Source organism: Mauremys reevesii, linkage group 27 (assembly GCF_016161935.1).
Source record: "Mauremys reevesii isolate NIE-2019 linkage group 27, ASM1616193v1, whole genome shotgun sequence".
NCBI classification, from domain to species: domain Eukaryota; kingdom Metazoa; phylum Chordata; order Testudines; family Geoemydidae; genus Mauremys; species Mauremys reevesii.
This window is the reverse complement of record NC_052649.1, coordinates 507,319-521,987: the sequence shown is the minus strand read 5'-3', so window position 1 is coordinate 521,987 and position 14,669 is coordinate 507,319. Positions and strand designations below refer to the sequence as shown.

Here is a 14,669-nt window from a genome sequence, read left to right as displayed (position 1 = left end):
AATTTGATAAGTACAAATGCAAGGTACTCCATTTAGGAAGGAACAATCAGTTACACACATACAAAATGGGAAATGACTGTCTAGGAAGGAGTACTGCAGAAAGGGATCTGGGGGTCATAGTGGACCATAAACTAAATATAAGTCAACAGTGTAACCTCTATGCCAAGCATCCGACGAAAGCTCATGCTCCAATACGTCTGTTAGTCTATAAGGTGCCACAGGACTCTTTGCTACTGCTACACCTGTGTACCTCTGCCTGTGTAATGAGTCAAGTAGAGATATGCACCAAAGATCCTCACATTCACATGGCACTAATGTTAGGGTTTATTGTACGCTGTCTATCATTTAACAGTTTCTCATGCACAGCTGTTTCCAGAACTGGTTGTGCCTATAGGTCATGTTTTAAATCACTTTTAAATGCTTGCCTTCACTGCATTGTTAGGTCAAACTATAACTTGAGTTTTACTCCTAACTCAGCTCCTGTTCACACTCTTTGGTTATATAGCAGCTGGGAGATGCGATTTCCAGAGCTGGTAGTCATACATGTTCTAGCTTGCTCAAACTAACATGTTATGTAGAGGTATGTGTTTAGGTCTCTAGCCTGAGCCACCACAGGTGCTGCTGCGGCCGCACTGCTGTTTCATTGTATCTTCACTCTCACTTGGCCTTGGGTAGCTCACCTATTGTTACTAGAGTTTACTAATTCAAGCTAACTATTGCAGTGAAGATGAGTGTGTTTATAATGGGCTCATTTTACAGTGAATTTTTGTTACAGATGTGTAGTCTACCCCATTCTATATGGCTACTATGAGCACCTGGAACCTCCTTTCCCTTTTCCTCTGTGCTACTGAGGGTACGTCTACACTACGGGACTATTCCGAATTTGCATAAACCGGTTTTGTAAAACAGATTTTATAAAATCGAGTGCGCGCGGCCACACTAAACACATTAAATCGGTGGTGTGCGTCCATGGTCCGAGGCTAGCGTCGATTTCTGGAGCGTTGCACTGTGGGTAGCTATCCCGTAGCTATCCCATAGTTCCCGCAGCCTCCCCCGCCCCTTGGCATTTCCGGGTTGAGATCCCAGTGCCTGATGGGGCAAAAATCATTTTCGCGGGTGGTTCTGGGTACAGCCTCACCCCTCCCTCCCTCCCTGACAGCGGCAGACAACCGTTTCGCGCCTTTTTTGCTTGGTGAACCGTGCAGACGCCATAGCACAGCAAGCATGGACCCTGCTCAGCTCCATACCGCAATCGTGGATGTTTTAAACACCTCGTGAACTCTCGTGCAGTATATGCTGAACCAGGACCTTCGAACCGAGGCGAGTAAGAGGCGGATACGGCAGCGCGGCGATGACAGTGATGAGGACGTGGACACAGAATTATCTCAAACCGCCCCGGCGCTTTGGAGATCCTGATGGTAATGGGGCAGATTCTATCCATTGAACGCCGATTTTGGGCCCGGGAAACAAGCACTGACTGGTGGGACCGCATTGTGTTGCAGGTGTGGGACGATTCCCAGTGGCTGCGAAACTTTCGCATGCGTAAGAGCACTTTCATGGAACTTTGTGACTTGCTTGCCCCTGCCCTGAAACGCCATAATACCAAGATGAGAGCAGCCCTCACAGTAGAGAAGCGAGTGGCGATAGCCCTGTGGAAGCTTGCAACGCCAGACAGCTACCGGTCAGTCGGGAATCAATTTGGAGTTGGAAAATCTACTGTGGGGCTGCTGTGATGCAAGTAGCCAAAGCAATCACTAAGCTGCTGCTACGAAGGTTGTGACTCTGGGAACGTGCAGGCCATAGTGGATGGCTTTGCTGCAATGGGATTCCCTAACTGTGGGGGGGCGATAGATGGAACCCATATCCCTATCTTGGCACCGCAGCACCAGGGCACCCAGTACGTAAACCGGAAGGGGTACTTTTCAATGGTGCTGCAAGCACTGGTGGATCACAAGGGACGTTTCACAAACATCCATGTGGGATGGCCAGGGAGGGTTCATGACGCTCGCGTATTCAGAAGCACTACTCTGTTTAAACGGCTGCAGCAAGGGACTTACTTCCCAGACCAGAAAATAACAGTTGGGGATGTTGAAATGCCTGTCGTTATCCTGGGGGACCCAGCCTACCCCTTGATGCCATGGCTCATGAAGCCATACACAGGCAGCCTGGACAGTGGTCAGGATCTGTTCAATTACAGGCTGAGCAAGTGCAGAATGGTGGTGGAATGTGCATTTGGCCGTTTAAAGCGCGCTGGCGCACATTACTGACTCGCTCAGACCTCAGCCAAACCAATGTCCCCTATGTTATTGCTGCTTGCTGTATTCTCCACAATCTCTGTGAGAGTAAGGAGACCTTTATGGCGGGGTGGGAGGCTGAGGCAAATCACCTGGCCGCTGATTACGCGCAGCCAGACACCAGGGAGATTAGAAGAGCACACCAGGGCGGTGCGCATCAGAGAAGCTTTGAAAACGAGCTTCATCAATGGCCAGGGTACAGTGTGACTGCTGTGTTTGTTGATGAACACCCAACCCCTTGATTGACTCAGTCCCTGTAAGCAACTCCCCTCCCCTTCGAGTACAGCTTACTTATGCAAATAAAGTCACTCTCATTTAAAAAGCATGAATTCTTTATTGATTCATTATAAAAGAGGAGAGAAGTAAGGGTGTGCTTTGGGAGGAGGAAAGGAGGGATGGAGAAGGCCATTAAAAAAATTCAGAGTAACGGCATCCTTCTGGTTGGGCTGTCCACGGGGTGGAGTGGGCGGGTGCAGAGCCTCCCCACGCGTTCTTACACGTCTGGGTGAGGAGGCTAAGGAACATGGTGAGGGGGGAGGGTGGTTATACAGGGGCTGCAGCGGCACTCTGTGATCCTGCTGCCGTTCCTGAAGCTCCACAAGACGCCGGAGCATGTCAGTTTGATCACGCAGCAGCCCCAGAGTTGCATCCCGCCACCGCTGATCTTCCTGCCGCCACCGCTGATTTTCCTGCCGGTCTTCCTGCCGCCACCTCTCATCTCGGTTGTCCCTCCTGTCCTCACGTTCATCCCTCCTGTCCTCACGTTCACTGGCCTCTTTCCTGTAATTTGAAACCACGTCCTTCCACTCATTCAGATGAGCTCTTTAATTGCGTGTAACTTCCATAATATCCGAGAACATCTCATCTCGCGTCTTCTTTTTCCTCCGCCTTATCTGTGCTAGCCTTTGGGATGGAGGAGGGACGCTTGAAAAATTTGCAGCTGCATGAGGGAGATAAATATTTAGAAAGATACATTTTACAGAACAATGGTTATACTCTTTCACAGTGAAAAGCACTATTCACCTTACACAGCACATGTGATTTCCCTACAAGGTCGCATTTTTCATCTTAATAGTGACTGCTTGCATCTCTGGGGTTACAGATCTCAGACACAGGTCCAGGCATCAGGATTCAGCTTGCATGCGGCCATGGTAAGCCACTGTCTCAGTGATTTACCCTCCCCAACGCATGGCTAATACCACGCTAGCTCCTGCTAATCAACAACCTTCCCCTCCCCACCCACTGCTTGTCCGGTAGCTTGGGAAGCTCGCCTCGCCGGTGACCAAACAGAAAAGATCATCGGCATTTCACTCCTCCTCCCCCGCCGCTACGTGCAGGAAAGTGTTTTTTTTAAGCTGCTGCATTCCACGAACCCAGTAGAAAAATGGCCACCCCCCTTACTTAAATTCCTGATTTTTAACCAGGTTATCCTGAACGATATCACTTTGCTGAGGATAACAGAACAAGATAAAGAGCGGATGCTTCTTGAATGCCAGCAGTCACCGGGACCATACGCCGCTATGCTTTGCCACGCAATGATACCTGATTACTTGCTACATGCATGGCATGGTAAAGTGTCCTACCATGGTGGGCGGAACAAGGATGCCTTGCCCAGAAACCTTCTGCAAAGGCTTCTGGAGTACCTACAGGAGCGCTTCATCGAGATGTCCCTGGAGGATTTCCTCTCAATCCCCGGACATGTTAACAAACTTTTCTAAGTAACTATACTGTCTGCGAATGCATCCCAAGTCCTCTGGGCAAATCAATCATTAAAAAAGGCTTGCTTAAAAAACACTGTTTGCTATTTGCAAAGGTACACTCACCAGAGCTCCCTTCCAGGCGTCATTCTCTGGAATAGTTGCTTGTGAGGGCTGGGAGCAGGGTAATTCCGTCAGGGTGATAAAAGCTCCTGGCTGCTGGGGGTCACGGAGTGCTGTGTGCTCTCTGCGAGGTCTTCCTCTTCTTCTTCCTCTTCATCTTCCCCGTCTGCATAATCCTCAGACATGGCAGAGATTACAACCCCCACCTCGGAATCCACGGTCAGGGGTGGGGTACTTGTGGCGCAGCCCCCTAAAATTGCATGCAGCTCCTCATAGAAGCGGCATGTTTTTCGACCTGCCCCGGACCTTCCGTTTGCTTCTTTGGTTTTCTGGTAGGCTTGTCTGAGCTCCTTAACTTTCACTCTGCACTGCACGGAGTCCCTGCTGTGGCCTTTAGCCGTCATAGCCTTAGAAATTCTTTCAAATACTTTTTCATTTCGTCTTTTGGAACGCAGTTCTGTTAGCACTGAATCCTCTCCCCATATAGCGATCAGATCCATTACCTCCCGAGCGGTCCATGCTGGGGCTCTTTTTCGATTCTCAGGAGACAGCATTGTTAACTGTGCTGATGAGCTGTGCGTGGTCACCTGTGATGATGAGCTCTCCACGCTGTCGAAGCAGGAAATGAATTTCAAAAGTTCGCGGGGCTTTTCCTGTCTACCTGGCCAGTGCATCCGAGTTGAGAATGCTGTCCAGAGCGGTCAGTGGTGCACTGTGGGATACCGCCCGGAGGCCAATACCGTCGATTGCGGCCACACTAACCCTATTCCGATATGTTAATACCGATATTAGCGCTACTCCTCTCGTCGGGCAGGAGTACAGAAACCGATTTAAAGAGCCATTAAAATCGATATAAGGTGCCTCCTAGTGTGGACGGTTGTGGCGTTAAATCGGTTTTACGCTCCTAAAACCGATTTAAACGCCTAGTGTAGACCAGGCTTGACAGCATGGTGCTGAGGAGGATACTGTGACAGCAGTATGCAGTGATTTCAACCTGCCTGTTTGCTTTTTTGCACTCAAGGAATTATGAAATCTGATGAATTTCATTATCTGCTATGTTTCATAACACAGTAACTGGAGAAACCAGAATGCAAGAGGCTCTTTCCGTACTTTTTTAACATACACTTTTGTGTATGAATGTGAACATACAGAGAATTCTATTGCAGAGTGCCCAGGAGGGTTGTCACAAGCAGCAGGCCTTCCCCAAAGTACACAATGAAAATTAATTCAGCGTCGCATTAGAACTGGGGCAAATTAAAAAGCTCAATAAAATGTTTACGTTACTCTGTCACTTACTTATTAGACATTAAAGTTCCTAACACTGAAAATCCCACCTCTTGTGTTCCAAAATAAAAAGATATTTGTGGTACATAATTAAGCCTTAATTAAGAGTTCCTCTGCATATACAAAACCATAAACATCTCCAGCATACTCAGCAAGGTGAACAGTCTGAGCCCTTTAATTTTAGGTATACATCAGGAGCTGCCTATTACACTGAGGCAATATCAGTCATTTCTGTTTTTCCAACTGAAAAGAAATAGATGATATCTGTTAATTATCTTTTGGACCTAACCTTTGCACTTTCTGGCACTGCAGCTACTGGGAAAAGTAGTATTTAGTAAAAGGGGCAGAGGGTTCCTATATATTTGTTTATTGTCTGAACCAAAAATCTTTCTTCCCCTAGAACTGTCCTTTTATATTAGTGGCTCATTATCCCCTCTTGATGACAGCCCAAAGTAAATCAACTCTGCCTTCTTGGTGCCTATCTCAACCAACCAGCATCCTGACACTCACTGAAAATTTGATAGAACATTTAATTCCTCTTCTTTCCAAGGCCAAGTGAAAAGCAGAGCCCTATCCTACTCACAGCTGGAAACAAGTTGCTTAGTGAACTACCAGTGCCAGGATTCCTAGGAGTGCCTTATGAACTGAAAATACAGATTTTTTTTGGTTTAGTTTGGAGACATGTCCCCCACTCCTGCATAGAAATACACAGAAGGGGAGCACTTGCATGAAGAGAGCTACAGCTCCTGCATCCATGAAGATGCAACCTGTCATTCCCTTACCTATATGGGATCTGTATAAAGAGCAGGAATATAGTCTGCCAAATTCTTAGAGGCCAAAGATCCATAGGATAGGGCCTGAACCTTCAGACTCTGGGTATGTATCCTGCTCCCCATCTCTTGATGTGGCTCGACTCCTCTGGCAGCTGCACTTTTGACTCCCTGAAAAGGGTCACGGAGCATATGGGAGGAGGTAATGTTAGTCTTGGCATTAATTAATGTATTGTTCATATCCACTGGTTTGTACAGGGAAAATGCTGAATGGAACAGCTTTTCCTTACCCCTCTCCTCTGCCTGTCCACACTACCTTTTTGGCACAGTGCTGAAGTCATTATCTTTATCTGGACTGGGATTGTGAATGCTCTCTAAAGTTTGGAGGTGTTCAAATGAAGAATTTTTTGTTTCAGGTCCATCTCCATATATGACACTTTAGACCAGAGATGCTTATCTTTGGCCTTTATCTTTTAGATGAGGGTAAATCCAACTTCACAAAATTTATAAATAATTAAAAATAGTGACAGCTCAATCTGTTTAGGATCTAGCTAATTTTAAACTGGAGGCCTCTTTATCAGAGATAAAGAATAATAATTCAAATTTCCTAACGCTTTCCTGGCAAATCCTGTTAACATTCTCCATGGGCAGGAGGCTCATTTAGGGCCAGATTTTCAGAGAGGTCAGTACCCACAATCAGCTGGATTTTCAGAAGAGTTGAGCTCATGTCTCCAACTGTAAGTGGGTAGATTTTCGAAAGAGCTCAGCACATTAGGTGTGCATTGGGCAATGAGCTCTTTTGAGAATATGGTCCTTGTTTAGGTGCATAAATGGCAGCTGAGCTTCGACAATCTGGATCCCATTGCGCATGTTGAGCAGTTGAAGAACTGATTGAGATTTTGAAAACCTGAACCTTAATTTCTATGCTAGGTGAATCCTTAGTTTGTCTTTGGAAACTAATAGTTACCCCTATGGATATGGAGGTTGACCACCAAACTGGACAGTTCGTCAGTATGTAATGAAGTAAGACCAGCCACCAAGCCTCCTAATAGAACTTCAGCTGTGATTTATTACTGGAGAAGACAGGTCTTTGCTTCAGCTTTCAGAGATTTATGGAAATTCCCACTGCTTTGAACATATTCATTTAATTAGAGCTGTTCATAAAAGTTATTTTCCTTGAAAAAAGTTTTAAATTTCAAAATAGAGTTCTTTGAAAAAATTCAAATGTTTCTTTATGGCTCTTAATGAAGAGAGATTGGTATTTCGATATTGCGAAGCTAAATGTGAGTTTGGATAACCCCCCAAATCTCTGTTCACTGAATATGACTCTGTATATCTGTTTAAAAAAATAAAAGCTAACATTATATACATTTTGCAGGAATAAAAAGTGTCTGGCATTTTTTCTTTGAAATACACATTTTTCTTTCTAGTTTGAGTATAAATGACAAAGATTTGCCAAAAGAGAAATCAGTGCTGATGTAGTCTCTTGCTCTGCAGAGGAAAACCTTGGAGGGACTTATCTTCTAGGTCTTTTAAGAACAAATATTTTAATGGAAGCTCTTTCCCTGAAAATATAAGAAAATTACTGAAAGGTTTTATACTTAACAGCTGCCCAGAAGCAGTCATTATTAAGGAGAAAGAGAATGAACCAGGGAGGATTGTTGGGAAGCCCAGACACACAGAATATGAGAAAATTGGAAGACAAAGACAGACGGGCCTCGTTGCTGCAGGCAAAGGTACAAGTTACCAGCACATCTGGTGAGAAAAATCTCCTTTACAACTCATTTGGTCTGTAGAAATGTAGAACTGTTTATTTCTAGGCTGCTGAATTCTTACAGATCCGTTTCTCATTTACACCACGATGTCCCCACTCCAGTACCATAGAGAGCCCTTAAACTGTCATTTACTTTCACTTTAAGGTCCGTTTACACTACCATTATAGGCTTAGTGTAAATGAGAACAAAGCCTTAATTAACTGATATTCTCATATTGTCATCTTTCTCCTTATATAAAATGAGAGAGAGAGAGTGTGTGTGTGTGTGTGTGTGTAGAGGAGACATAGAAGCAATTCACTAAATAAATAAGTAGTCTTAATAAATGTATAGCTTTAGAAAAATGTATCCATCCTCTAAATTCTGTGCAGCCTATTTATCTACATTAAATGGCTGATCCAATTGATTGAAGAAGCCATTAAAAATTCTTAAAATAACAAATATACTGAATAAAATAAGCATCACATATTGCTGCATTTTATTCTTCAATCTTTGATAATTTTTATATAAGATAAATACCTCTGAAATTCTAATCTAACACATGGCTATACACAACTTCATGCCTTGGAACTGGCCAAATAGGTTGCCATTGTCTGGATATTCTGTTGCAGTAAAGCAGCAGACAGGGTCACACAATCGTAGGGTTAAAAAGGGACCTGCACTAAGGCAGGAGCAAGTGTACCTAGCCTATTCACAACAGGTGTTTGGTCAACATATGATATAAGACCTCCAGTGATTGGAATTCCACAACCTCCCTTGGAAGCCTGTTCCAGAGTTTAACTACCCTTATGGTTAGAAAGCTTTTCCTAATATCTAATCTAATCCCTTGGTACCGGTATATCTTAAACCCATTACTTCTTATCCTACCTTCAGTGGACATGAAGAATAATTGATTACTGTCCTCTTTATAATAGCCCTTTACATATTTGAGGACTGTTGTCAGGTGCCCCCTCAGTCTTTTTTTCCTCAAGACTAAATATGTCCAATTTTTATAAACTTTCCTTGTATGTCAGGTTTTCTAAATTTATCATTTTTGTTGCTTTCCTCTGAACTCTATCCAGTTTGCCCACATCATGAGCGATACAATTACCCCCTGTATCTTACATACAACTCTCCTGTTAATACACCCAGAATAATATTCACCTTTTTTGCACATGCACCACATTGTTGACACATATTACCTATAACCTCCAATACTCCAATTTGTCAAGGTTGTTTTGAATTTTAATCTTGTCCTCCAAAGTGCTAGCAACCCCTCCCAACTTGAGATCATCTGCAAATTTTATAAGCATACCCTCCCTTATCCAAGTCATTAATGAAAATAATGACTAGTATTGGACCTGTGGGACCTCACTAGACACATCCCCCAAGTTTGACAGCAAAACGTTGATAACTAGTCTGAGTACTGTCCTTCAACCCCACCTTATAGTATTTCCATTTAGACCACATTTCCCTTCATTGCTTATGAGAATGTCCCGTGGGATTGCGTCAAAAGCCTGACTAAAAATCAAGTTATATCCTGTCTACAACTTCCTCGTGGCCCCTCTCCCCTCATGCACTAGGCCAATAACTCTGTCAAAGGAGGAAATTAGGTTAGTTTGGCATCATTAGTTATTAACAAATCCATGCTGGCTATTACGTGTAATCCTATTATCCTCAAGGTGCTTACAACCTGATTATTTAATAATTTGTTCCAATATCTTTCCAGGTATCAAAGTTAGACTGACTGGTCTATAATTTCCCAGGTCCTCTTTGTTCCCCTTTTTAAAGATAGGTACTATGTTTGGCCTTCTCCAGCTTTTTGGGAACTCACCCATCCTCAAGGAGTTCTCAAAGATAATTGCTGATGGTTCCGAGATTGCTCCAGCTAGTTCCTTAAGTCCCTAGGGTGAGTTTCATCAGGCCCTGCCAACTTGAGTACATCTAAATATTCTTTAACCTGTTTTTTCCCTGTTTTGGCTTGTATACAGCCCCCTTGTAAACATTAATTCTGTTAAGTATTTGGTCACCATTAACCTTTTTAGTGAAGATTGAAGCAAAATAGGCCTTATGCACCTAAGCCTTTTTGTTGTCATCGGTTATTAGCTCTCTTTGTCCACTAAGTAGAGGGCCTACACTTTCCTTCGCCTTTCTCTTGCTTCTCATATTTAAAGAGCCTCTTCTTATTGCCTTTTATGTCCCCTGCTAGGTGTAACTCATTTTGTGCCTTAACCTTTCTGAATTTGTTCCTACATGCATGTACTATTCTTTTATACTCCTCCTTGGCAATTAGTCCATGTACTCACTTTTTGCAGGATTCTTTTTTGATTTTCAGGTCGTCAGAGAGCTACTGATGGAGCGATATTGGGCTCTTCCTAGTCTTTCTATCTTTCCTTCTCATCAGGATAATTTGCTGTTGTGCCTTCAGTCTTGTCTCTAAGAAACTGCCATCAATCCTGAACTTTTTTCTCTTAGATCAGTGGTTCCCAAACTTTAACAACCCACAAACCCCTTTCACAAAAATATCAAATCTCATGAACCCCCTCCTAAAAATGAATATTCCAGGGATTTTCTCCCTTACCTGAGCATAAATTTTAGCAGCAGTGATCTTGGAAATAATTTGGCTTTTTATGATATGCCTATTACACACTATTATTTATTACATTATTTATCATTACATTATTAATTTTATTACATTATGAAAACAGCAACACTCTTCCAAGATTTCACTTTTGTAGCTCATATCACTTCAGTTAAGCCTCCTACATGTTTCATCAAGGAGTACCAGATGTGAAACAGCATGAAGGTATTTAAGACGCCAACTCAAATAAAGAATTCCTTCCACAAGCATTTGTGTCTTGAGCAGTCCAGGCAAAGAACGCACACAACTACAACAAAGCTTAAACTTGTTCTTCATAATAATATTAAAAACAACACTAGCAGCCTATTTAATTTTAGAAACAGCAAAAAATATCCACCTCCCTTTCCATTTCTCATAAGGAGTCTTGAAGTTTAAATCTCCTGAGTGTGATGGATGGAGAGTGGTGAAGCACTAGAATGGGTTTACCTAGGGAGATGGTGGAATCTCCATTCTTAGAGGTTTTTAAGGCCCGGCTTGACAAAGCCCTGGCTAGGATGATTTAGTTGGTGTTGGTCCTGCTTTGAGCTGGGGATTGGACTAGATGACCTCCTGAGGTCCCTTCCAACCATAATATTCTATGATTCTATGATGCACTTGCTTTGATCTGCATAGCTCTTGGAAGTCTGGAACCACTGGAGAAAGATAAAGTCTCAGGTCTGGTTCAGCATTGAGTCTGCTGCTGTATTTGGTTTTCAGCTGTGCATACGAGGAAAATACTTTCTCGCATAAGTATGTTGTTGAAAACATTAACAAAACTATAGTCGCTTTTTCTGCCAGCAAGGGGTACTCATTTCTTAAACTCAGCCAAAAGTTGATCAGTGACAGATCTCTGAAACTCCTTTTCAGTTCATAATCACAGGAGATATCAATCAATTTCTCTTTTTCCTCAGTGCTCAATATCTGCATTGAGAAAGTAGCATCATCAAAGGGGTTGTGACTCCAGTCATTATTGCCTGACATAGCTGGAAAGTATTGCCTGAACATTGTGCAAAGTCCTTTTGGGTGTGCGATTATATTGGTTTTAGTGTACTGATTCAACCAAAGTTTATGTTCTGCCAGGAAGTCATGGTCACGGGGCTTGGGCTGCTGGCCCCCACGCCCAGGATCCCTAGGGACAGCTCTATCTGCCATTATAGATTTTTTTCTGAGAACTCCCTGATACATTTCATGAACTCCCAAGGGTTCACAAACTCCACTTCGGGAATCACTTCCTTAGATTTTCTTTCCATGGTTCCTTACCCACCAATTCTTTGAGTTTGTTAATGTCTGCTTGTTTGAGGTCTATTATCCTTATCAGCTGCTTAATTCCTTCCTTTTCTTAGAATTATGAAATCTATCATTTCATGATCCCTTTCAACCAAAATTGCCTTCAACCTTCAGATTCGCAACCAGATCCTCTCTCTTGGTCAGAATCAAGTTTAAAACGGCTGTCCCCCTGGTTACTTCCGCTACCTTTTGAAACAAGAAGTTGTCACCAATACATTGAAAGAACTTAACGGACATTTATATTTTGCCATATTACTTTTCCAACAGATGGCTGGGTAGTTAAAAGTTCCTCATTACTACCCCATCTTATGTTTGTATATTTCCATTATTTGTTCTAGAAATGCCTCATCCATCCTCTGATTTAGTGGTCTATAATAGATCCCTACCATGACATTGTCCCTGCCCACCCCCCTTTTTTAATTTTCCTCTAAAGTATTTGTATTCTTGATATATAATGCATCACCACTTCTCTTTGTCCCTGCCTGTCCTTCCTGAACAACTATGCCCCTCAATACCAACATTACAGTAATGAGATTTATCCCACCAAGTCATAATTTAGTTTATGTAGTATTACTTCCAGTTCCTCCTGTTCATTCCCCATACTACTTGCTTTTGTCTATAAATATGTAAGATGTTGAGCAGATTCTTCCACTGTTATCCCTCTCGCTGTGTCTATGACTATTGTAATTTTCCATTCCTCGCCACCCCCAACATTTAGCTCTCTGTTAAGGTCACCATTTTTAAACCTACTTAAGGGCTTTTGTCAGCTGCCCCCTTTGAACCCAATTTAAAGCTCTGCTCACTACTAGAGGTCTGTTTGGGCCTACTTTTTAAACCCAACCCAGTCCGAAACCCAACTGACCCAAGCCTGAGAAAGCTGAGTCATTTTCCAGCCCATCCCGTCCTCTCTCTCCTGAGTCAGCACCAACGTTTCCTCCTGCCTATGGAATTGGCTTGGCTCAGCAGCAGCTACATGCCCTATTGCTAGCCACTACCCCCTGGTGTGATGTGTGTGCTGCAGCACGAGAGGCACTGTGACTTCTCAGTACATGCATTCTACAGCACATACAGTGAGGCAAGGTGGCAACAGCTGGCAAGAGCGGGGCACAAAGCCACCGCTGCACCAACCCCATGGGCAGGAGGAGGAGGTGGTTCAGGCCAGGTTGCAGTGCTCTACTCCAATATGTTGGTGAGTTGTATGTGAAGATGCTGTTCTCCTTCTTAGTCAGGGGGGCCTCATAACTTCCCAGCAGTCCTCTTTCCTGGAACATCCCATAGTTGAGGAAGACAAAAGCCCTCCTGTCAACATCATCTGTGGAGTCACGCATTCATCTTGCTGTCCTTATGGGAAACGTCCCACTCGAGCAGCGTTTATTCTGTACTGTATATTACACATTTTAACACCTTAAATAGTTACTATATGTAATAAAGAATATCTGTTCAGTAAAAAGTCAGAGAATTGACTGTTAACATTCAAACATATAAATATTCTAGGTTTATTATCTGGTGATCTGTAGAAGAGTCATATTCCAAAGAGACTTTAAAAAAAAAAAGTAAAATATATAGTAGAATGTATCTGTAGTGCTTATCAAAGTGCTTAAAAATTTTAAGGTGATTAATCCTCAACTCCCTATCCATAGGAAATTGGATAAACACAAGGCAGATGTGTTAATGTTCACATTTTCAGATGTGCACTAATTTTGTATGCCTCAGGTTGTTTTTTTTTTTTATAGTTGATGTCAATGGTAGCTACTCATGATTAGCAACTCTGAAAATCAGTCCATAGATGTCTGTAGCTGAGCACTCAAAAACGGAGACATCCAAAATAAGTTTTTTTTGAAAATGTTGACTTAAGTGACTTGACCAAAGCCCCAGAAGAAGTCACTCTCCCAGCTTCTCTCTCATTAGAATTCAGGAGCTATTAGTGCAGTCCTGTTTGTAGACCTAGCCTCTCTCTCCCCCTTGCTCCTTCTTCTCTCACTGTTAAGACAGTTTAATTAAACAATTTCATTAACACCACACCTTTATAATAGGATATCTGAATTTTGCCCACCATGTGCTTTGTATCACCTCTTCTTACCATGTTATTCTTCTTAATTGTAGAATAACATGATAAGAAGAGGCAGATACAGCCTAGTGATTAGTGAAAAGTCTAAGGTGAACACAATCTGTTTTTCCTCCTCTAAAAGCAATTACTCTTCCTGAGTCCATACTGTGTACTGTGATAAAAGAAATAAAAAGCATATGGTCATGGATAAAATGGAAAATCCTTTCCAAAACCAAGAAATATAGGACTAAACCCTGCCTTGGATGCATCTGTGTTCTCCTGTTAAAGTCAATGGGAATTGTAGGAGCACTTCCCAGAAAGAAGTTGCTTGTAATTTAGAGAGAGGAAGCAGTGGTAAGTCTATGCACTTTTATTAGACAATGCCCTTAATAGCTGTTCTTTGCTTATTCCCTAACACACTCATGTAATGTCAGAAGATGTTACAATAGAGACAGAATCTACACTGCTACCTCGATATAACGCCACCCGATATAACACAAATTTGGATATAATGCGGTAAAGCAGTGCTCCGGGGGGCGGGGCTGTGCACTCCGGTGGATCAGAGCAAGTTCAATATAACACGGTTTCACCTATAACGCGGTAAGATTTTTTGGCTCCCAAGGACAGCGTTATATTGAGGTAGAGATGTAGTTCCATTTTCTTACTCATTTTTATTCATACTTGGAAAGTTTTGACAAAGGATGCCTTCCCATTATGACTGACAGTCTGCCCTCCTCTAGCTAAACTAAATTGGCTATTTTGGATACTGCAATGGAGGACAGGCTACAACAGAAAT

At 42.8% G+C, this 14,669-nt stretch overlaps 1 protein-coding gene across 6 annotated transcripts in view; it reads left to right on the top strand.

Annotated features, from left to right (window-relative positions):
* Positions 1 to 14,669, top strand: part of MARCHF10 (membrane associated ring-CH-type finger 10) — a 71,210-nt gene that overhangs the window by 30,964 nt on the left and 25,577 nt on the right. For 5 of the 6 annotated variants that reach the window (XR_005591637.1, XM_039516964.1, XM_039516962.1 and 2 more), the window contains exon 5: positions 7,777 to 7,926. The exons of the other annotated variant lie outside the window; for it this stretch is intronic. Coding sequence is in view for 4 of the 5 variants with exons in the window: in XM_039516964.1 (XP_039372898.1) it covers positions 7,777 to 7,926 (150 nt within the window). In the remaining variant the exon portion in view is untranslated. The remainder of the gene's footprint in view (positions 1 to 7,776; positions 7,927 to 14,669) is intronic. 6 annotated transcript variants of the gene reach the window in all.